This window comes from Chiloscyllium plagiosum, chromosome 38 (genome assembly GCF_004010195.1).
Source record: "Chiloscyllium plagiosum isolate BGI_BamShark_2017 chromosome 38, ASM401019v2, whole genome shotgun sequence".
NCBI classification, from domain to species: Eukaryota; Metazoa; Chordata; class Chondrichthyes; order Orectolobiformes; family Hemiscylliidae; genus Chiloscyllium; species Chiloscyllium plagiosum.
The window spans coordinates 24,027,893-24,052,597 of NC_057747.1; the positions used below are offsets into that span (position 1 = coordinate 24,027,893).

General features: G+C 44.5%; 1 protein-coding gene across 2 annotated transcripts in view; it reads right to left on the minus strand.

Annotated features, from left to right (window-relative positions):
• Window positions 1–24,705, minus strand: part of cdh23 (cadherin-related 23) — a 799,974-nt gene that overhangs the window by 36,697 nt on the left and 738,572 nt on the right. For both annotated transcript variants that reach the window (XM_043679154.1, XM_043679151.1), the window contains 7 exons: window positions 21,098–21,559; window positions 20,154–20,270; window positions 17,478–17,702; window positions 16,833–17,002; window positions 15,645–15,782; window positions 13,969–14,088; window positions 1,604–1,781 (listed from right to left, as the gene is read on the minus strand). In XM_043679154.1, coding sequence (XP_043535089.1) covers window positions 1,604–1,781; window positions 13,969–14,088; window positions 15,645–15,782; window positions 16,833–17,002; window positions 17,478–17,702; window positions 20,154–20,270; window positions 21,098–21,559 — 1,410 coding nt within the window. The remainder of the gene's footprint in view (window positions 1–1,603; window positions 1,782–13,968; window positions 14,089–15,644; window positions 15,783–16,832; window positions 17,003–17,477; window positions 17,703–20,153; window positions 20,271–21,097; window positions 21,560–24,705) is intronic.

A 24,705-nucleotide genomic window follows, 5' to 3' on the forward strand; every position in this document is an offset into this window, starting at 1 on the left:
ACCCACTCCAGACCCAGAGCAAAGTGGTTGGATCCTAACTGTCCTGTGCCATAGCCGGGCAAGCCACGCAGTTATATTCCAAAAGGGAGCACCTCCATCACCTCAAGAGTGTGTGTGTGGGGGAGGGGGTGGAGGTGGGGGGGGTTTACCTTCCCAATGACATCCACATACCATAAATGAATAAATAATGAAAACAGGACAGAGAGATGGATTGAGATAACGAGGCAACAATGGGGTAGATGGAATGGTAGGGAAAAGGGACCTACATCCAAATAGTGTAAGATAATGTGAGGTACAGTGAGAAACAAAAACACAGGGAGAGGCTGAGCAGGCTGGGGCTGTTTTCCCTGGAGCGCTGGAGGCTGAGGGGTGACCTTATAGAGGTTTACAAAATTATGAGGGGCATGGATAGGATAAATAGACAAAGTCTCTTCCCTGGAGTGCGGGAATCCAGAACTAGAGGGCATAGGTTTAGGGTGAGAGGGGAAAGATATAAAAGAGACCTAAGGGGCAACCTTTTCACGCAGAGGGTGGTACGTGTATGGAATGAGCTGCCAGAGGATGTGGTGGAGGCTGGTACAATTACAGCATTTAAGAGACATTTGGATAGGTATATGAATAGGAAGGGTTTGGAGGGATATGGGCTGGGTGCTGGCAGGTAAGACTAGATTGGGTTGGGATATCTGGTTGTCATAGATGGGTTGGACCGAAGGGTCTGTTTCCATGCTGTACATCTCTATGACTCTATCAAGTTCCGATATCTACTGAAACCACAACAACTGACAATGATATCTTCTGGCCTTTAGGATCAATCAATGGAAAATTGTTATGATGGTTGCACCTTATACTTGACATTCATTGCGAAGAGTTTTAAAAGACAGATTTTGTATTTTGCTTCACTCTAACCCAGCTACTGGTACAGGAAGCTAATTTACTGACCCATCAGGGCTATCTGAAATCTTGATGTGATTCATTTATTGCAGAATTGAAATTCTTGCGTCAGTTCCAATGGAGAGGTGCAGCTTTTGTTGGTCAGGAGATGGGTGAGAGGAGAGGTGCACCCATTCCATTCCCTTCCTCACCCCAACCACCAACACAACCGCCATCGCTATCATCATCACTATCACCATCATTACTGTCATTACTATTAACATCACTATCACCATTACCATCAGCACCACCAGCTGACTCCAAATGATGTCTCCTGTTCCTAGTCACAGATGTCTTCCCAGCCTAAGGGTTCCCTAACCAGATACAGTACAGAGGCTAATCCCGCAGTGGAGGTACTAGGTGAAAATGAGCCAATCTCCCTGAGGAAAGGTAACAAAAGTGAACAGGAAGATTAACTCTGATCTGCTGTGGGGAAGGTTTGGGAAGAGATCCGCACTTTGGCTGTGCTCACCTTGCTGTAGAAAGGCACATGCCATCATCCTATTGAACAGCAGAGTAGGGTCAAGGGGCTGAATGGCCTGTTCCTTTTTTATGGTCTTATGTCACAGGACATCTAGACTCAAGAGCTTCAAAGGTCAGAAGGGGAAGTGAAACATTCAAATGCAAAAGGTACATTGCTCCCTAAAGCGGATTAGATAATTATTTATCTTACCTACACCAGGCCCCTGAATACTATACTGCAAGACCGCATTCTCCCCTTCATCCAGATCTGTTGCTGTCATGGTAGCTACAGAGGCTCCTCCTGGTTCATTCTCATAAACGCTGGTGCTGAAGACATTCTTGGAGAACTGGGGTCGATAGTCATTCACATCCAGAACAGTGACCAGGACCTGGAGCAATGAATTGTAAATGCATTAGCAAATGAGACTCAAGCTACAGTTATAGCATCAGCTTGAGAATAGGATCAGGCTGCAACGTGATGTACGTTCTGAGCTGTCTCTCAGTCTGACCTCTTGCTGAACTCATACAGACATTCAAAAAAGGAGCAGTATCAAACCATTCACCCCCTCAAACCTATTCTAACATTGAATAAGTCACATGACACCAGATTATAGTCCAACAGGTTTATTTGAAATCACGAGCTTTCGAAGTGCTGCCCCTTTGTCAGGTGAAGTGACAGGAAGTTCACAGGCACAGAATTTATAATGAGAGAGATTAAAAAAGTCATAAAAAAACGTGAGTGTCAACAGGTTGAACAACAGGTCTCTGCAGGTGATCAAGAATGTCAGATGGTGTGAGTAAATCATCAACAGCTGAATAGCAAGTGAAGGGATGACCTAGAATCAGATTAATCACAAAAAAACGTAAAGATAAGGTGGTGCTGGAGTCAAACCAATTGCCTGGAATAACATTTTGATTACTTGTTACTTTAGTTAGCCTCTCTGCATGTGATTGTTACACCTGTCAAATAATTCTAGTCATTCCGTTTGTCTCCTGCACCACCTAATTTTTAATTTTTTGTAATTATCTCTCTGCCTCAATTAATCAGATCAGTTGTTTCCTCCGGGTGCTCCGGTTTCCTCCCACAATCCAAAGATGTGCAGGTTAGGTAAATTGGCTATGATAAGTTGCCCGTAATGTTCAGGGATGTGTAGGTTAGGTGCATTAGTCAGGGGTAAATGTTGAGTAATAGGGTAGAAAAATGGGTCTGGGTGGGTTACTCTTTGGAGGGTCAGTGTGGAGTTGTTGGGCTGAAGGGCCTGTTTTCACACTGCAGGGATTCTATGTAATAAGTCACCCATTCACTTATTATTCAGCTTTTGATGATTTACTCACATAGTCTGACACTCTTGATCACCTGCAGAGACTTATTGTTCAGCCTGTTGACATTCTTTGTATGATCTTTTGATCTCTCTCATTATAAATTCTGTGGCTGTGTGCTCCCTTTCTCTCCACCTGACGAAGAAGCAGAGCTCCGAAAGCTCACGATTGCAAATGAACCTGTTGGTGTGTCATGTGACTTCTGACCTTGACCACCCCAGTCCAACACTGGCACCTCCATAACATGAACATTCAATAAGACTATGGCTGGTAAGTTTGTGTTTCCCATTCCCCATTTCCTTCTATCCTCGAGAACCCAGGATTTTCCTGCCCACCAAGATACTGGCTTCTCAATATACAAAGACCCAACCTCTATCTCTGTCTGATCCAAAGAGTTACAAAATCACACAAGCCTCTGAAAAATTAAAACTCCCCTCACCTGTGTCCTGAAAGGGAAATGCCTAATGTTAAAACAATGTCCCCTTGTCCAGAACAAAGAGTTATCCTTTCCATATCCACCTTATCAAAACCATTCAGGATCTTACACATTTCAATCCAGTCACCCTTCATAGAGTCATAGAGATGTACAGCATGGGCCAGACCCTTTGGTCCAACCTGTCCGTGATGACCAGATATCCCAACCCAATCTAGTCCCACCTGCCAGCACCCGGCCCATATCCCTCCAAATGGTCTAATGGAATCACATCCAACCTGTCCAACCTTTCCTCATAAGACCACCCACTCATTCCAGCTCTAATCGAGCAAAATACTGCAGATGCTGGAAATCTGAAACAAACAGAGAATGCTGGAGAAACTCAGCAGCATCTGTGGAGAGAGAAACAGAGATAATGAGTTGAGTCTGGCTCTTCATTTTCCTTAGGTAAGCAGGCCAAAATGTGCTGTTGAATCCCGTGCAACCTCTTCTGATTCAGCAGTTTCAGGAGTTTGAACTTGAAATGTCCTAATGTTCAAAGCTATGGGTCAAGTGCTGGGACATGAAACTATTTTAGATCTTAGAATTGCTTTGACAGTAGAGATCTGATGGGCTAAAGGGTCCTGTATGATTCTACGAGGGGGAGCTGGGAGATGGACTTAGATGGGAGCCCGAGGATCAAAAAATAAAGGTCAAGTCTACATAGCCCCACTCTCTCATCAGAGAGAGAGAGAGGGAGAGTGAGAGACAACTGCTGGTGGTTTAACCTGAGGGTCATCATGCCTCAGGTGAGGGGAGAGGTTGTAAAGGAGAGTCCTTCATGGTAACCTCAGCCAGCGCTGATCAAAAACAAAGTATTGTAGAAATTCAGTTAAAAACTGTAGATGCTGGAATCCAAGGTAGACAAGCAGGAGGCTGGAAGAACACAGCAAGCCAGGCAGCATCAGGAGGTGGAGAAGTCAACGTTTCAGGTGTGACCATTCTTCACGTTGTAGAAACTCAACAGGTCTGGCAGCATCTACAAACACAGAGTATCTCTCTGCACAATTGCTGCCAAACCTGCTGAGTTTCTTAGCACTTTGTGTTTCAATTTCCAGCACCCACAGTTCGTTGTTTTATATTAACCCAGCTGATCGGAATTGAACCCACGCTGTGAGTATCACTCTATGTTGCAAACCAGTGTCCAGCCAACCGACCAGGAAGGCTCATCAAATGACAAGTCTTTTTTAAGGAAGTTGTAACCATAGCTAGTGCAGAAATCGAACCCACACTGATGGCATGACTCTGTACAGCAAACCAGGCATGCAGCCAACTGAGCTAACCCCAGGACCGTGCAAAAGATGGGGCTCAAACACATGGAGTTACTAGTCACCAGCGACATCTCAGGTCAAATGCACATACTGGGCAACTGGAGCAAGAAACCAGCTTTAGCTGCACGGCTGAGTTTCAAAACATGTTTATTTCCGTTTTGTTGTAAACGTCAGTCAGTCTATAGTGGAACAAAATGACTTTTGCCAACAAGTGCAGATCCTGCTGGTCCTCACAGGCTGGGAGGGAGTGAGCCATCTTTGGCTTTGTAATGGTTCCCACTGATTAATCCAACACTATTTACGCTGGCAATGCTTGGGGGAGGGGGGAATGGAGCATTCCAATCACTGTGTTATAAATCAAAAGATGCAAGTTAGTTATTACTCCGGTCTAGAGATTGGGGGCAAAGTTTCCAGATCGGCTTTGATCAGCTGGGTTAACAAAATACAAAGAACTGTGGGTACTGGAAATTGAAAAACCAACTGTTGTAGAAACTCAGCAGGTCTGGCAGCATCTGTGGAGAGAGATATTCTGCTGTGCTTTTCCAGCTCCACATCTATTGACTCTGACTTCCAGCATCTGCAACCCTTACTGCCCTCGAGTTTGGCGTTTGACATCTAACCATTGAAATGTGTAAAGAACCCAGCATCCATCTGTACGCCTTAAGGTTAAAGTTAGTCAATAAAAGCAAGACCAAATCCTGCGCTCTCAGGTGAAAGATCCTGTGACGCTATTCTGAAAGAAAGGTACATTCTTTCTGCTGGTCTGGCCTATATTGATCCCTCAACCAACATCCCGAGAAACAGAACACCCTCTCGTTTATTGCTGTGCTGCATGTCAGCTGAATGTCACTAATGGTACCTTACAACAGTGACTGTACTTTGAAAGTGACTGGGGCATCCTGAGGAAGTGATAGGTGCTATAGAGATGCATGTCACTCTTTTACCTCTCCAGAGAGATTATTGGGTCAGACATAAACGCAATGGACTGGGAAAGGTAGATAAACAACTCCCCAGTGGAACTTGACAGAAATGAAAATGCAGAGTTGCAAGTGACCATCAAAGGTGATTAGACCTCTCCGGTTTTGGTTCTGCCAATCATTTGGAAGAGCACAAGAAGGCCTTTGTTATTCATCTGCAAAAGATTGACACATTACAGAAATAACCACTTCCTCTTTCACTTCTCAGAAATGGGTGATGCAATCCTAGAAAAGTTGGTCAATCATTTTATGAGAAAATGGGGAAGGCAGGTCAACTTTTGGCTCCTTCTTTTCCCTTTCATAGATTGGCTGGTAGTCCATTGAAACACCAAGGATAAAGAGAATGGATTAGAGATCCCCCCCCCCATTCACAATGCTTCACACAAACAGGTTGTCCATGAGACATTCACAGGAAGAGCTATCTGGCCGCTATCTGCAAAAGACTCAAAGGCCACAATTTCAACAAGAACAGGGAAGCTTTCTCCAATTTCCTGCAGCCACTATTTAACTCATTGTTACAACAGCAAATGAGCTGATCATTATCTCATCGCTGACTGTGGGAGCTTACTCCATGCAAACTGATGACAAGACTTCGCACAGTGCATCATTGGCTTTAGAGGACTTTAGCATATCCTGAGATTGTGAAGAGTGCTGTATCAATGCAAGGTTTGCTTTAGTTGTATGGAGCAGTTAACCATAGGGACCTGATTGTAGGGTGCAAAGGGTCAATGTTGGGGAGGCAGACTCCATTGGTCGGAGATTGTAGATGAGGATCTGAGCCTCAGGGTAAGGGGTCAGCCACCGAGGACAGTGTGGATCAGAAATGACTTTATTGGAAGGATTCCATTCATCAGCAGACTGGCTCCAAGTGGTCAGTTGCTGAGTAATTGCAAGGCTGGGATGAATAGAATCCCGGAGTCTAAACGTATCAAGGGATTTAAGGACAGAATGATGGCATGAGTTTGATAGGCCGAAGGGCCTGTCCATTTGTCATGTGAATTTGGTACCATACTCTTGGCTGTTCATGATAGGTGAAAGTGAGGACTGCAGATGCTGGAGATCAGAGTTGAGAGAGTGTTGCTGGCAAAGCCCAGCAGGTCAGGCAGCATCCGAGGAGCAGGAGAATCGACGTATTGGGCATAAACCCTTCATCAGGAATGAAGTGTGTGGGCCAGGGCTGTTAATGGTAGGTACCAATGGCAAACTGGAAGACTTCAGCTGCTGGTCTTTGTCATTGTATGTGCACAAATTAGTAATTTTAGAAACAGGAAGAAGCTATTTAGACTCTCAAGCCTGTTCCACGATCCAATTAATTCAGGTCCATATGAATATGACAACTCCAAATACCCAGCCTTTTTCTACTGATCTATCTACTTTACAACTCTATCTCAGTCTCAGAGGCTCCACATTCCACGGTGACCACTGTCGTTTGAGATCTTCCGTTTAGCCATGAAAGAGACCGCAGGGATAGAGTTTTCAGGATTATGGAGAATCGGGTGTACAGTCCCAATTTCCCCATTCGAAAATGAAAATGAATCACAGGAGAGGTCAGCAGTGCTGACCCAGAACCGGAGATTCTGATCAATATTGACCATTGAGAGTCCTCAACCATCTTGGATCATTCTCAACCTGTCGGTGGAGGCGGGGGGGGGGGCAGGGGAGAGACAATCAATGAAGTGAATTGCATGATCAGCAAGATTTCAAAACAAAATTCAATGCATCCTTTCTGAATATTTACGTCTTCCATTGACATCATTGGGACATTATGTTCTTTGCTGTCTGAGGTTTCAGTCCAAAGACAGCTGGCTGGCATGGGAGAATGTTCTAGAACAGGAAAAGAAGTTTTAGATAAAAAAAGGATAATGATGAAAGAGCGTTCTGTTGCTTCCTGTTCCTCTTACATTTATTTTGAAAGGTTTTAAAATATTATTTGAATTGATGGACCGTGCGTCCTTGCCTGAGTGTCAATACCAGGATGTGGGAGTGAGGCCAGATTTTTGCTGAAGGCAAAAATGTAGATCATGTTTTGAAGAGGGAAAGCCAAAAGCTAGACTTGTCCTTGCTCCTCGTGTTACCTTTTGCTGCGCGTGCTGATTTATCTCTGACACTGTCATTTTGTGCTCAACACTGACGTCAGTCTCAGGATGCTGACAGACTAATTTTAAAATCCTTGTTCTTGTCTTTAAATCTCATTCTCTCCCTATCTCTGTTATTTTTAGATGTTTGTTGATGGGTTGTGGGCATCACTCATTGCCCATCCCTAATTACCCAGTGGGCATTTAAGAGTCAGTTGTGTTACTGTGGGTGTGAAGTAACATGAAGGTCAGACCAGGTAAGGGTGGCAGATTCCTTCCCTGAAGGACATTAGTGAACCAGATAGGTTTTTAATGACAGTAGTGACATAGTCACCATTAAGCTAGTTTTTGTTAATTTTATTGAATCCAAATTTCACCAGCTGCTATTATGCAATTTGAACTAAAAAACCCTGGGGTTCCAGATTACTGACCCAGTAACATTACCAGTTCAGTATCTAGATTAGATTAGATTACAGTGTGGAAACAGGCCCTTCGACCCAACAAGTCCACACCGACCCGCCGAAGCGAAACCCACCCATACCCCTACATTTACCCCTTATCTAACACTACGGGCAATTTAGTATGGCCAATTCACCTGACCCTGCACATCTTTGGACTGTGGGAGGAAACCGGAGCACCCGAAGGAAACCCACGCAGACACGGGGAGAACGTGCAAACTCCACACAGTCAGTCGCCTGAGGCGGGAATTGAACCCGGGTCTCTGGCGCTGTGAGGCAGCAGTGCTAACCACTGTGCCACCGTGCCGCCCATCATTACCAGTTCACCACTTTCTCCTCAGATTTAAACACACTGCCTAAGAGTATGATGGAGGCAGAGTCAATTGTGGATTTCATTCGGGAATAATAATCTGTTACCATCAGCCGCTGGCTGAGAATCCCCAATTTGTTGTGATTCTGGATGAGATTACCCTCTGTCCCTAAATGACTATATTTTCGGAGAGGAATGATGAACTACTCCCTTTTGAAAGGAGCATGAGCTAATGGTAAGATTCTTGGCAGTATGGATGAGCAGCGAGATCTTGGTGTCCATGTACATAGATCCCTGAAAGTTGCCATCCAGGTTTATAGCGTTGTTAAGAAGGCATACAGTGTGTCAGCTTTTATTGGTAGAGGGATTGAGTTTCGGAGCCACGAGGTCATGTTGCAGCTGTATAAAACTCTGGTGCGGCCGCACTTGGAGTATTGCAAGCAGTTCTGGTCACCGCATTATGGAAAGGATGTGCAAGTTTTGGAAAGCGTTCAGAGGCGATTTACTCAGATGTTGCCTGGTATGGAAGGAAGGTCTTATGAGGAAAGGCTAAGGGACTTGAGGCTGTTTCCGTTGGAGAGAAGAAGGTTGAGAGGTGACTTAATTGAGACATATAAGATAATCAGAGGGTTAGATAGGATGGACAGTGAGAGCCTTTTTCCTCAGATGGTGAAGGCTAACACAAGGGGACATAGCTTTAATTTGAAGGGTTATAGATTTAGGACAGATGTCAGGGGTAGTTTCTTCATTCAGCGAGCAGTAGAATGCCCTGCTTGCAACAGTAGTAGACTCGCTAGCTTTTAAGGGCATTTAAATGGTCATTGAATAAACGTATGGATGAAAATGGAACAGTGTAGGAGAGATAGGCGTCAGATTGGTTCCACAGGGTCGGTGCAACATCGAGGGCTGAAGGGCATCTTATGTGCTGTAATGTTCGATGTTCCACGTTCATCCCTCCCTCTGTTGGTCCCTCAGGTTAACTTGTAAAGAGCCCATTCCCTTTTCCCAATCCAACCGTATACAGGTTTAAACGGAGCTTTGCCTTCTTGAGTTAATGAAAGGGTGGGTTTATGGGGAAAGGTAACAAAATATGACACACATATACTCAGATTAGAAAGGAGAACTTTATGTAAAAAAGAAAGGCAGTTCAAGAGACATTGGTCTCTGGGTTCCATGACCAGTAGGTGCTGGAATGTTGTGGCTGTTACATTGGGTTATATCGGAGAATACTGACACTGGTAGTGAAGCAATTGGTTTTGAGATATTTGGATCTGCAACTTTACCAATAGCATTTTATCCTTTTTCCTTTTCAACAGTGATTTCAATGGATTGCCTGACCTCTGTACTCAAAGTGAACGAAATGCTGTCTTTATCTGCAGAGCAAGAGTATCTATTGCCTCTCCTTAAAGGGTGGCCTTCACTCTGTCCACACTAGCACATCAGTTCACTAACACAGATAGACCAGGAAGTAGCTGGTTTTTAACCCCTTTTTTGTATATTCCTCTAAGAGTAAAACACATACATGTTTGCATAATCTGCAGGAGATGCCTTTCTACTGAGAAAGGAGCAGTCATGCCCTCGTTATCTCTGCAGTGACAGGAGATCACAGTTCAGTTTATTTCGAATTGCTACCCTCCCTTTGAGATGTTGCTTTTGAAGTTTCCTTGGCATATTTTTCAGGTGTGACATTGAATGCCTCTTCTCAAAGCTTTGCCAGACCATCAGTAAAGGCAAAAGTTGCAATTAGAAGTTCAGTTAGTTGTTAGTAAACCGAAGTTATAATCCATTGTCATAACAAATCTGAGGAGCCAACATTTGCAGAGTGGGTGGGCAAAGATAGAGAGGTCAGAAGGGACCAATTCTTTCACAAAGAGCTGGACACAATGACCTGAATAGCCTCCTTCTTCACGGTAACAATTCAATGATTCAATGTTCCCAGGTCTGTGTTATCCCTCCACTTCTTCAAATCTGGCCTTTTGGGTAACTCAACCTTAACTGTTCCACCATTGGCAGCCGTGTCGTCAGCTTCCCAGGTCCTGATGATCCCTTTGTAAAACTTGCTTCCTCTCTCTCCTGTAAGGCTTGCCTTAAAACCTGTCTTTTCAACTCAGGTTTTTGTCATCTGACCAAATGTCCTCCCTAAGTGGCTCAGCACCAAATTTTGTGTGATAATTTTCTTGCAAAACATCTTGAAACATTTTCGTGTGTCAAGAGTGCCATATAAAGTTTAAGTTGTTGTTACAATTTAGAAGTGGATATCTAGCATGTTCCCAAAAGCGTTTACCATCCTGCTGCCTCTTTCATCTTACTCACGGCCAGTACTACTGACAGATTTTCATCCAATCAGTCTCAGTTAGATCTGATCAGACATTCAAGGTCAAATTTCAGAAGCAGTGGGTTGTCGCAAAGTGCCTTATGGTGTTAACACATGCTCTTTTGTCTTGCTCTGTCCCTTCTCTGTTGAGAGTATTAGTGATGAGATGAAGTCATCACAACTCTCCTAGCTGTGGTTTGGAGCTTGAAGTACAATGTTGTGTACAAATGTGCAGCATCTGATTATTGCTCCAGATGAGTAATTACAATGTAGACTTCAACCCCATCTCAAGTTGGGAGATCACTACTGACTACTGACGGAGAAACCATCTCATAAGTTCTTGAGCCATAACTCCAATAACACGAAGACAGCCCTTTGACCCAAACTGGTCCATGCCGAGCAAAATGTCCATCCACGCTAACCTCATTTCCCTGTACTTGGCCCAGATCCTTCTAACCCTTTCCTATCCATGTATTTGTCCAAATGCCTTTTAAATGTTGTGAATGTACCCGCCTCAACCACTTCCACTGGTAGCTCATTCCATATGCGTACCATCCTCTGTGTAAAAAAGTTGCCCCTCAGGTTCCCTTTTATTCTTTCCCTTCTAACCTTAAACTGGGAAGAACCCTGGGAAAAAGACTGAGTGCATTTATCCAATCCATGCCTCTCACGATCTTGTACACTTCTTTAATATTGCCCCCTCAGTCTCCTCCACTCTAAAGAAAAAAGTCCTAGCTGTTCAACCTTTCCTTATAATTCAGACTCTTGTAAATTTCTTCTGCACTCTTTCCAGTTTAATAACATTCCTGTGACCAAAGTGACCAAAAAGGTGACCAAAACTGAACACAATACTCCAAGTGCAGTCTCACCAATGTCCTGTATTAATGTAACATAACTTCCCAACTTCTATATTCAATACTCTGACTGATGAAGGCCAGTGTGCCAAAAGCATTCTTCACTGCCCTGTCTACCTGGGACTCCACTTTCAGAGAACCGTGCACCTGAACACCAAGGTCCCTCTGTTCCACTACACTCCTTTAGGCCCTATCATTCAACATGAAACTCTAACCTTGTATGGACTTTCCAAAATGCAAGACCTCACACTGTATTAAATTCCATTTGCCATTTCTCGGCCCACTTCCCCAGCTGATCAAGGTCCTGCTACGATTTCTGATAACCTTCCTCATTGTCCACAATACGTCCTATTTTAGTGTCATCTGCAAACTTACTAATTACGCCTTGTTCATCCAAATCATTGACAGAGATAACAAACAGTAATGGGCCCAGCACTGATCCCTGAGGCACTCCACTAGTCACAGGCCGATACCCTCTGCTCCTTCCATCAAAGTAATTGCATATCCAAGTTGCCAGCTCTCTCTGGATTCCAGAGTACGCTACCAGTATTGAACCTTATCAAAGGCCTTACTGAGATCCATATCGACCACACCTTGTCAACCTTCCTGGTTACTTCAACAAAGGACTCTAAAAAATTTGCGAGGTATGTTCTCCCACTCACAAAGCCATGCTGACTATTCCTAATCAAACCCTGTCTTTCCAAATGCATGCATATCTTCTCTGACAGAATCTTATCAAGTAACTGACCTACCTCAGATGTTAGGCTGACTGGTCAATAGTTCCCAGGTTTTTCTTTGCAGCCCTTCTTGAATAAGGGCACATCATTCGCTACCCTCCAGTCTTTCAGGACCTCACCTGTGGCTAACAATGATGCAAAACTATCCCACAATTTCTTCTCTCGTCTCTCTCAGTGCTCTTGGATATATCTGGTCAGGATCATCAAATTTATTCACCTTCATACATTCTGGTACATCCAACATCTCCTTTACTGTGATATGGATTGTCCCCATGACATGACCACTAACATCCCCAAGTTTCTAAGCTGTTGAACTGAGCTCTTAATATCCCTGTCCCAATGGTTCAAATAGACTGTGATTATTCTGACATCAAGGACACAATTTGCATTTTTATGTAAACTCTAAGAACTGCAACTTTAAATTCACCCAGAATTATTGAGTATTATACTGAAAGCCAACTCAACGACAGGTAAATTTAATACGTCTCACTGTGAAGTGACCTTTTCTGGTATTTAAATTCCACAGTGACATTTGAACATTTTGTCCCTCCTCATTGTAAATGCCAATCGCCCTTGTCCACAGAAAAAAAGATAGAAAGTTCTGGAACCTCAGCGAGGGACTGGAAAGATAACGAAAGTTCACCAAAATGTGTGAAGTTTCTTCCAAGGTACGGACTGCATTTTGAAATACTTGGCAAGCTTTTTCACTTGGATGTCTCTGACAACATGTTCAATGAATCAAGTGTTTAAGTGGCTTGAGAAATAGTCATATTTTTAAATACACATCATGTTAAATTATCTTAAAACTACCTGATACCTTTCAAGTAGTGTGCCTGTGAGCTATTGCTGCAGATCATGGAGCTGGTGTGCGTTGTTGAGAGTGCATGAATTTTCACCTTCTATGAAGCCTGTAACAACAGGAACATAGAAGTGATCTATCGAGGGAGCAATTGGATTCGGTCAGCAGGATGGATCTTGAGATGGATGCGTAGAGGTAAGTGGCGATAGGAGGGAGTGCCAGATACTGCACTGAAGTGTCAGGATGGAGGGAGCAGAAGCAAGCAGGATAGAAGGGGAGATTGGACGATAGAGGTGACAGTGACGAGAGGGCAGAGTGAACATTTGGACTGAGGCCTGAGGATGTTGAGGACCGAGATGATGAAAACAGCCACAGCAGGAGGCCGTTCAGCTCCTTCAGCCTGTTCCACCATACACACTGCAGCTGTCCTGTCTCTTAGTTCTAATATCCTTGCTCTGTAACCTGCAGCAGACTCAACAAATGAAGCTTTTCGAGGTCTATGATTTCAAATTGAACCTGACCTTAGCAGGTATGGGGAGTGGGGATGCAGGGAGGGGCAGGGGTTGGGGTGGGGTTGTGCGAAGTACATTCCATATTTCCGTTGGTGCACAGACGTGTTTCCTGACACTACCCTGGAGCAGTCTGGCTCTCATGTTAAGGTTCTGGTCCCCAACAGAAATAATTTCTCACTGTCTGCCCTGCCAAATCCTTTAATTGTTTTAAACACCTTAATTAGACTATACCCTAATCACCTATGCTAGTGGGAATACAAGCTTAATCATTGTAATTAATCCTCTAGTCTTGGCATCACTTTGTGATTCTGTGCTACACTCCTTCAAAGATGTTATATCCCTCCTGGGCATAGTGTCCAAGGTCCAGTGTAGTAATGACAGAGGATTCAAAGCTAGAGGATCAACATTTTGCTGATGTACGATGCTCTCTCTTGCTGGTAACAAATGGAACCACCTGGCATGAGGTCTGGGAGTTACCTGGACAGCATTCTCTCTGCGATTGCTTGGATTATCACCTGGGTTGTCCTTGGCAACAGCTGTTAGAGTGTAGTGATCTTTTTTTTCCCGATCAAGTGCAGCCAAAATGTAAATATCCCCCTTTAGGTGAAAAAGGAGCACAAATAATTATTGCAACTGCTACACATGCTCAATAATCTTCACACTCAATCGTCTGCAGGTACAGTGGGTAAGAACGAAGGCAAATGGAACTATGACATTTATTGCCAAAGGAATACAGTATAAAAGTAGGGAGGTGTTGCTGCAATTGTACAAGGCATTAGTGAAACTGCATCGGAAGTATTACACACAATTTAGGTTCCCCTTGAGGGGGGATGTATTTGCATTGGAGGCAACTCAGAGGGGTTCTCTAGATTGATTCCTGAAGTACGTGCCTGGCTTAGGAAGAGAGGTTGAGCAGTTTAAGCTGATACTCTCTGGAGATTTGAGGCGTGAGAGGAGATCCGACTGAGGTTTATAAGTTGCTAAAGGAGATTGACAAAGTACAGAGGATCTTTCCATATGTGGGGCAAGCCAGAATGAGAGGTCATAGCTTCAGAACAAGGGGAGGCAGATTTAAAATCATGCAATGTTTTTATTGAGGGAACAATGAGAAACTGTTTCCACTGGCAGGAAGTCAGAACCCAGAGAGAGAGACAGCACAAGGGAGAGTGGTAAAAGGCCCAGAGGTGAGATGGTATGAAAGATCTTTAAGGTGCAGCTTGATATGATCTGTTGCCTGAAAGATTTGTGGAACTGAAGCAATAGTAATTCTCCAACGCTTGAAGCAAAGAAACTTTACAGAGTCACGGCACAAGACCTGGGAAATGGAACAAACTGGATAGGTTTGCAGGGTTAGCGTAGATACGCAGCGCTGTAATCCTGTACAGATATAGTGGGAATGAATTGTTGAGACAGAAATGGGAAAAAAGCCTAGACAGCAATTCTTGGAAATATGGGTTTTTTTGGCTATGTATGACACGGCAAATCCATATTCATCATTTAATCTTACCTGCTATGAGAAGATGGCCTGGGTTTTCTGCTTTACAACTGCTTGACAATCCAAAGGTGTGCAGGTTATGGTGGATTGGCCATGTTAGAAATTTTCCAGGAGTGTCCAGGGATGTGCAGGTTAGGTGGGTTAGCCAAGGTAAAAACCCCATGTGGGGTCATGGGGATGGGGGTGGGGTGGGTTAGTCTTGGCAGGATGCTCTTGATGGGCCGAATGGCCTCTTTCTGCACTGAAGGGATTGTATGATTTGATAATAACAGAATGGACGGCCTGAGAGGGAACAGAGTCAACTCTAGAGAGGAATCTGAATGGCGGGTGGCACCCATGGTTGGCAAGTTCTGTTTCCTGGAGGGCATTAACTAAACAGTTGGGGTATTATGACAATCTGGCAGTTTTCACCGTCATATATTCGGTTTTAGCCCCAAGTGGAATGGAGCGTAAACAGAATGGCCAGTTTCTGGGGTCTATTATACATTGATTTCTGGAACAGCACTGTGGTCATGTTTGTTCACCACTATCTTCTCAAGGACAATGAAAGGATGTTGGGCAACAAAGACTGAACTCAGCAGTGATGCCCAGGTCCACTGGGTGAATACTTCTCCTTTCAAAGAGATCTTTCAGAATGCAGCAGAAGATGCTTGCTTACCGTGTTTGGATTGATTCCGAACCTGCCCTCTCCATCCACAAGGCTGTACTCAATCTGTGAGAAGCTGTCATCATCTGCATCCTCTGCACTAACTTGGAGAATCACTGTGCCCAGAGAGACATCTTCAAACACTGGCTTCTGTATCATCACGCAAAGTGGAGAAATCATGATTAGCGGCAATGTCAGCAGCTCCCATTTGCATTAATTCACCAAGCCTCCTCAGACAGCGCCTTCCAAACCCATAACCGCTTCCATCTAGAAGGACAAGGACAATAGATACATGGGAACACCACCCTCTGCAGTTTCCCCTCCAAGCCACTCACAAACCTGACTTGGAAATGTGTCCTTCAGTGTCGCTGGGTCAAATTTCTTGACATATCTTAGGGCATTGTGGGTCTAACGACAGCTTAAGAAGGCAGCTCACCACCGTCACCTTCTCAAGGGCAACTAGGGATGGGGAATAGCTCAGCCAGTGGTACTCACATCTCATGAATGAATAAGAGAGAAACTACATGGACCATCAAATGCCCGCATCTATGTGCCATCACAATTACCGGCTCAGCTTGTGGTAATGTCTACTCCTGAAACTTCATGTGAGGATTCTTAGAATGGCCGACTCACCATGACTACCACAGAATTAAAGATGGCTGCCAATCCACCATTACTGTGCAAAGGCGAACTCTGCCCCCAGGTGGGTGCACTGCAGATGGGAGCCAAGATGGCCCTGATTGAGATTGGCAGCTCATGATGTTGATACTTCACTTACCCATTCTACATCCTACCACTCTGTGCATTTCCACAGTATCCCAGTACAACGCCTACCTTTGCAGGGTTGATGCCGATAGGGCTCTCCTCCAGAACGTCAGGGGTCGCAACCTCAGGAGAATGGGCTGGCTATTTAGGGCAGAGCTGAGCATTTATTTTCCCTACCCCAGAGAGAGTGTAGATGTGCAGATATGAGTTTACTGAAGGTAGACATGGAGAGATCACTGCATGCTGTGGAATAGAGGGTAAAGGGCAGATTGAGGTAGCCTTGACTGCTCTGAAATGAGGAGAACATTTGAAAGGCCATGAAACCCATTCCTGCCCCTGTTTCTCATGCTCTGACATATGACGATTCGTCACGAGTTATAAGCTTAATGCTCGCACCAGTGCCATGTATAGTGCATGAAGAGAAGCCTCGGTTACCTGGTAGGATGACTGCACAAAGACAGGGTTGTTGTCATTGACGTCCTTGATCTGTAAATACACCGGAACCTCCACAGATCGAGGTGGTGTTCCGTGATCCACTGCCCGCACTGTGAAATTCAGCCACTGAACCTCTTCGTAATCCACTGTCCTGCTTGCAACTATTTTCCCTGGGTTTGGGGTTGGGGGGAATGGGGAGGGGTGGAGGATTAGAGGGTTGGGGTTAGAGTCTGTATTAAAGCTCTGATAACATCACCCCCATAAAGGATCAATCTATCAATCCCCATCAGGGGCTTAAATCAGGACTTTTCAAACACATTGTATGTTATAGATACTGACATTGCCACCCCAAATATTGATGTCCTTCATATCTCTAATTTACAGGGGAGACCAAGCATAATATTGCTGAAAAAATCAGACATACTGTTCTTGCACACATCAGGACAGAATGCAAGAATGTCAAATTCCAAAGACCACAGATCAGTCGGCACTGAATAGTGCAGAGAGACCAATAAGTGGTAAAGGACCATCGATAGATTAAAGTGAGTCAGGTGAACAGTGACAGATAGTGCCCAATGAAGTGAAGGGGATTGTGATATACTCTGGACCAAAGATTGGTGGATGAGAGCATTTTAAAAACTTCACCTGCTGCAGGATCCTCCAATCTGACGTAGTCTCCGGGAGGGAGATTCAGGAGTTCATAGTTGATCAGTCCATTGGGCCCTTTATCGGGATCCACGGCCGAGACAGAGAGCAGTGTTGTACCAGCTGTTGCTCCTTCCAGAATCCTCTCCGTGAAAATACTAACTCCAAATGGTCGGAATCGAGGAGGATTGTCATTCACATCCAGGACATTCACTGTCAGCTTTGCTGAAATAAAACAGACAGACAAATAAATGGATTTAAATGAAATGAATAGTTCTCTATTAAGGAGAATCAAGGGGTTCCGGGATAGGATGAGAGTGCTGCTGAGAAAGACTAGGGTTTTACTGAAGGATTGGAGCAGTTTCTGAGGAGCAAATCACTTGGCCCTGCTTCTAGTTCTGATGTTCTCCTGTTCCTTTGACTTCTGCTACCACCCTCACCCCCTCCACTCAAGCTTTATGTGACAAACTTTGCAGACCCTACCTTTTACTTTACACAGCGAATGCACTGGTGTTAATTAAACATGGGTTTTTTCCTCTCTGCAATCCTCCTTAAAAGTTCATTTTGGAAGCACAGAATTTTATAGTACAGAAGGAGGCCGTTCGACCCATCCTGTCTATACCGGTTCCTGAAAGGGTTCCCCAGTTCATCCCATTCTCCAGCTCTGTAAGTTCATCATTTCCAAATATATATCCAGCTCTCTTTTAAAACCTCTGATGGAATTCACCTCCTAGGCATCACGTTCCAAATCCCAACAACAGTCTGAGGGAAGAAGGTTCTCATCTCACTCCTAGCTCTCTTGCTGACAATCTTGAAATTGTGATACAGATTTCTCTACAGGGGATTAACCCCCACCCCCACTTTAGTCAAAAATGTGTCCTGGAGTTCATTCCCCATGATGTTAATTCTCCAATTTATCTTATCGAAAGCCTCCACTACGTGAAATACCTCAATAGGGACACTTCCTTTCAAAAGCAAATCTTAAGTTTTCCTCTTAATTCAGAAACTCAACTGCTTGCGATCAACTCTGAGGATGGTCCAGGATCTGAATCCTTTCCGTATGATCTTAAAATTATTAGATAGGGTTTTATGATATTCGAGAGGCTGCGTTGTTCCATCATATCTCTGTTAGCTGTGAGCATCATGAAACCATGAGCTAGCACAAAGATGTGGAATTGGAATGGTTATATGGGAATACAACTGGTGGCATACAATCTTACAAAGCCCAAGGTTAACAATCTAACAGGATGTTATCACCAGCTTTGCTCGAAGACTATTTCAAAACCTACACCGAGCTCTGGCCTTTGAGAAGGAATTGCTGTCAATAATGCCCATTGTATCTTGGCGAGCAGCTGCCTGTTCTATTCTGATCTGCAGGATAACACAACACTACTAAACCTCAATACAATCATCTGCTAAAATAAAACGTAGCAAGATTCCTCCTCAGTTACTCAAAAGTATAGTTGTCAGGCAAGATCCTCTACATACAATATACATAAAAGAACATAAGGACCAGGAGCTGGAGTAGACAATTCAGCCCCTTGAGCCTGTTCCACCATTTGATATGATGGTGGCTGATCTTATCTCAACCTCAACTCCACTTTTCTGCCTGCCACCTAAAACCCTTCAACTCATTACTTGTTAAAAATGTTCTCCTACTTAAATTTACTCAACGTCCCAGCATCCAATACACCCTGGGGGAGTGAATTCCATAGATTCACAACCCTTTGAGAGATTATTCCTGTTCTAAATCTGCTACCTCTTATCCTATATCTATAACCTCTCATTCTAGACTCTCCCCATGTGGAAATACCACTATTTTGTCAATCATTTTGTTATGTATGTACAGTATATAGAACATGACGGGGATAAGTAGGAGTTGTGAGTCCCTTGACCCTTCAAGCTGTCTCTGTCATTCAATACTATCGCAGCTGAATTTAGGTTTCACCTCCACCTTCACACCCCCTTCCCGAATGTCTCAACTTGCTGAGGGATTAAAAATCTGTCTGTCTATCTCATCCTTAATTCAATAACTATGCAGCCAAAACCCTCAAGGGTTAGGAATTCCAAACATTCACACCCCTCTGAATGAAGATGTTTCTCAGTCCTCAATGACCTGGAGACCATGTCTCTGTATTTGAGATTTCTCAGCCAGAAGGGAAAGGAACATCTCAGTATCTGTCTTGTGAAGTTCCCTCAGAATCTGAAATACTTGTTTGAATGAGATCACCTCTCATTCTTCTGAACTCTAGCGATTAGCGACCCAATTTACTCAGTCTCTCATCACAAGTCAACCCTTTCTTTCCCAGGCCCGACCTGTGCTCCAATATTCTCCTTGTTACAAACAGGGAAGCTTCATTTTTAAATTCAAAGCTTTATTCTAAAATAGTAGCTTTTTTCACACAAAGAAGTAGCAAGACTGGACACGGCATTGAGCAGAAATCGAGAGGTATCTCATCTGACATTAATTGTGTTGTTCTACCCGTGGGGTACCCTTGGGTGAGTATCCATGGGGTTACCATGATGGACTCTCCTTCTCAACCTCTCCTCTCTTGTGAGGTGTGGTGACCCTCAGTTTAAACCACCACCAGCTATTTCTCTCGAATGAGAGAGCAGCCTTATGATCCTCTGGGACTGTGGCAACTTTACCTTTACTTGTGTGTGAGAAAATCTTACCATTGGGAACACTGACGGAATGACTGATCACGTCACTGGCATTGTCATGTACTGAGATGGTAAGTGTGTAGGTAGCTACCAACTCTCTATTCAAAGGCGTTCTTACAAACACAGCACCTGGTCAGAAAGGAGAACAAGCATGTTAGTGGGGTGAATGTTCCCTGAGTTTTGTGTGCTGTTTATAATCCCTGAAAAATATGTACAGTCACTTTCCTTTCTTGGGAGACAGGGTCACCATTATAACAGAGGATGCTAAATGTCAGATTAAAATCCTCTTTGTGAACAACTTCAGACTTGGGTTCAAGGAGGAACTAGTGGGATCCAAAGTCATTCTCACTCTGTCTGGGCAGTTTTTAACTGGCTTCTCTTCCAAGGGATGATATGGAGATGCTGGTGTTGGACTGGGGTGGACAAAGTTACAAATCACACAACACCAGGTTATAGTCCAACAGGTTTAATTGGAAGCACTAGTTTTCGGAGTATTGCTCCTTCCACAACCACCTGATGAAGGAGCAGCGCTCCGAAAGCTAGTGCTTCCAAATAAACCTGTTGGACTATAACCTGGTGCTGTGTGATTTTTAACTTTCAAGGGATGATATATTTAAAATTATAAGGTCCTTGTAAAGGACAGTACAGCAAATGGTGAAAATCTAAAATAAAACCAGGGAATACTCAGATTCTGAGAGAGAAAACAATTACAATGTTTAAACGACATTTGGATGAATACATGAATAGAAAATGTTTGGAGGGATATGGGCCAAGAGCAGGCAGATGGGATTAGTTTAATTTGGGATTATGTTCAGCATGGACTGGTTGGACCAAAGGGTCTGTTTCCACGCTGTATGACTCTATGACAACGAGAAACAGAGTTCACATTTCTCTTTAGGTTTGCCAGACCTGCCAACTGTTTAACCTTCGATGTTTATACTCCTTACAGTATTTACCTGTTTTAAAATTAATGTCAAAGGCCCTCTGATGCTCCTGTACCTCTTCATCAGTGTCGTCCTTAGCCACAAGCTCGATAATATAATACTCCAGCTGAGGTTGGAGGTCCCGATCTGTGGCTGTTATGTTTGCAATAACTGAACCGACATTCGCTGACTCGCTGATGCTTACGGTCTGGATAGGGTTAATGAATTCAGGACGGCAATCGTTAACATCATCAATCACAATGTTCACTGTGGCACTCGCTGACAACGATGGGGTACCTCGGTCCCTCACAACCACGGTGAGTGTGTAGGATGCCTTTTCCTCTCGGTCCACAGTCACTCCGTTGGCCACTTTGATCACTCCTGAGTCAGGGTCGATGATAAACTTATCCAGGGCCCCTCCCTCGATCCGGTATCTCAGCTGCTGGTTCACTCCAGTATCCACATCTGTGGCTGTCACCTGGCTGATACTGAAACCTACAGCACACACAAACATGGCAATGCATCAGGGGGTCTCCATGCGTCGAGAAAAATATCAAGATTTTCTCACCATGAGGTGATTGCCCGTGCTCGAATTTTCACTAGAAAATGCAATTCCTTGATTTCCTCCATCAATTACAGAAGTCTCTTCATCCACTTCACATCAGAATGGTGGGGGAGGGGGTAGAATCAGGTGCAGAGACCTCATGGGCATGGTGAGAGTGGGTTATTAATCTCACGTTAGTCGATTATTAGCCAGAGTTGTGCTGTGGTGAGGATGGCCTGAGTGACAATTCCCCACCTGTCATTCCCTGGGATAATGTTGTGGAGAGACTCCGACAATGAGTGGCTGAGTAAATGGGTTGGAGTGGCAGATGGAGTTTAATTTAGATAAATGCAAGTTGCTGCATTTTGGGAAAGCAAATTTTAGCAGGACTTATACACTTAATGGTAAGGTCCTAGGGAGTGTTGCTGAACAAAGAGACCTTGGAGTGCAGGTTCATCAGTGGAGTCGCAGGTAGATAGGATAGTGAAGAAGGCATTTGGTATGCTTTCCTTTATTGGTCAGAGTTTGGAGTACAGGAGTTGGGAGGTCATGTTGCAGCTGTACAGGATGTTGTTTAGGCCACTGTTGGAATATTGTGTGCAATTCTGGTCTCCTTCCTATCAGAAGGATGTTGTGAATCTTTAAGGGGTTCAGAAAAGATTTACAAGGATGTTGCTAGGGTTGGAGGAGTTGAGCTATAGGGAGAGGTTGCATATGCTGGAACTGTTTTCCTTGGAGCATCAGAGGCTGAGGGGTGACCTCATAGAGGTTTATAAAATCATGAGGGGCATGGATACGATAAACAGAAAATGTCTTTCCCTGGGGTGGAGGAGTCCAGAACGAGAGGGCATAGGTTTAGGGCAAAGTTATAAAAGAGACCTAAGGGGCAACGTTTTCACGCAGAGGGTGGTACGTGAATGGAATGAGCTTCCAGAGGACATGGTGAAGGCTAGTATAATTGCAACATTTAAAAGGCATCTGGATGGGTATATGAATAGGAAGGGTTTGGAGGGATATGGGCCGGGTGCTGGCAGGTGGGACGAGATTGGGTTGGGATATCTGGTTGGCATGGACGGATTGGACCAAAGGGTCTGTTTCTGTGCTGTACATCTCTATGACTCTGTGATATTATCCATAGATTCATGGAATCCCGACAATGTGGAAACAGGCCCTTCAGCCCAACAAGTCCACACTGACCCTCCGAAGAATGACTTACCCAGACCCATTCCCCTACCTTATATTTACTAATGCACCTAACCTACATATCCATGAACACAGTAGGCGATTTAGCTCAGCCAATCCACTTGACCTGTACATCTTTGAATTATGGGAGAAAACCAGAGCAAAACCATTCAGACAACGGGGAGAATGTGCAAACTCTACACAGACAGTTGCCCGAGGCTGGAATCGGACCTGGGTCCCTAAAGCGGTGAGGCAGCAGTGCTAACCACTGAGTCACCATGCCACCCACCCTGCCAATGTTGTGTCCTTTCCTAATTTTGCTTCCCCCAACAAATACCCCGGCGACTCCCTGTCTAAATGCCACCTAGCTTTATTCTCTGAGTTTACAAGACTGGGGGGTGAGCTCATGGGAATGTGCAGGACTCTGAAAGGGCTCAACAGGGTAGATACTGAGAGGTCATGTCCTTTGACAGAACATGGAGGCACCGTCTCGGGTCAGTCACAGAGCACAGGCTGATCCCTTAGCACTGAGACAGGGATGGGCTTCTTTCAACCCAAAGGTCTGTAAATCACTGTAATTCTCGTTTCTTGAGGCCGGTGGATCGAACACATTTTGTTGTCGGCTGTCCCTCGTCATGAGGATGGGGTCTCATCAGGTCGAAGGTCGCTGCAACAGGTCATCAGGTGACTGAGCAGGCCAATTCAGGATCTATCCCGATGAACATTCCTCAGGGCTGGGATGGACTATTCCCGAGGGAGAGCATACAAGCAGGATGGGAAATGAATGTTAATGTAGTTGTCAATCAGGAATGGGAATTGTGGCCCCCTCTTCCCATCAGTACAGGAATGCTGAAAGTCAGCAGGACCTTTCCAATCTGTCTCACTGACAACTCAAACATCAGAAGTGCTGAAAATAATACTCAAGGCTATTTTTTTTTTGTCCATGTGCGGTTTGCCTGAGTAAGATTATCTTGCAATACCAGGCAGGGTAAGAAACTGGATTGCACTTCCACTTTGAAATGTTGAACAACTGCAGATGCAAAGTTTTTTTTAGGATTCAGAGGAAACAACGCTGAACTTAAACCAAGACAAAAAAGAAAATGAGGATTTTACCACACCAACCCTTTATCTGATGGCTCTGAATGAGGATTCTGTTGCAATAAAATTAGCAAGTACTGGAGAAACTCAGCAGGTCTATGGGGAAAGAAACAGAGTTTTGAGTCTGGTATGACTCTTCTCTGGAACTGAATGGGGCTGGAAGAGAAATGGGTTTTAACACTGTTGGAAAGGGCTAGGACAGAAGGAGCAAATGCAACAGACAGTAAGTGTGCTGACAGCAGAAGGTGAACGAGTTTTAATAGCAGTAGAGAAAGGATACAGAATCATAGAATCCCGACTGTGTGGAAGGTGGCCACTCAGCCCATCGAATCTGCACTGACCTTCAAAAAGCACTCCACTCAGACCCACCCTAACCCTGTAACCCTGCTCATCCCATGGCCAAAACACCTGACCTGCATGTCTTTGGACTGTGGGAAGAAACCGGAGCACCCGAAGGAAACCCATGCAGACACGGGGAGAACGTGCAAACTCCACACAGTCAGTCACCGGAGGATGGAATTGAGCCCGGTCCCTGGTGCTGTGAGGTAGCAGTGCTAACCACTGAGCCACCGTGCCACCACTCAATGGACTGCAGGTGTGAATGAAACGTATTGTTAGCAGAAAATGGATCAACTTTGCTGGGAGCAAACCTTTGAAAACAAGATGCCTGGTAATTGGAGTGGGAGCCATTGTTCATGGTTGAGTCCCAAGGTCTGTAAAGTACCCAATGAGGTCCTGTTCCTCCAGCCTCCATTGGGCTTTGCTATAACAATGCAGCAGGCCAAGAACTGAAATGGACTCTGCTGCTTTGCTGTCC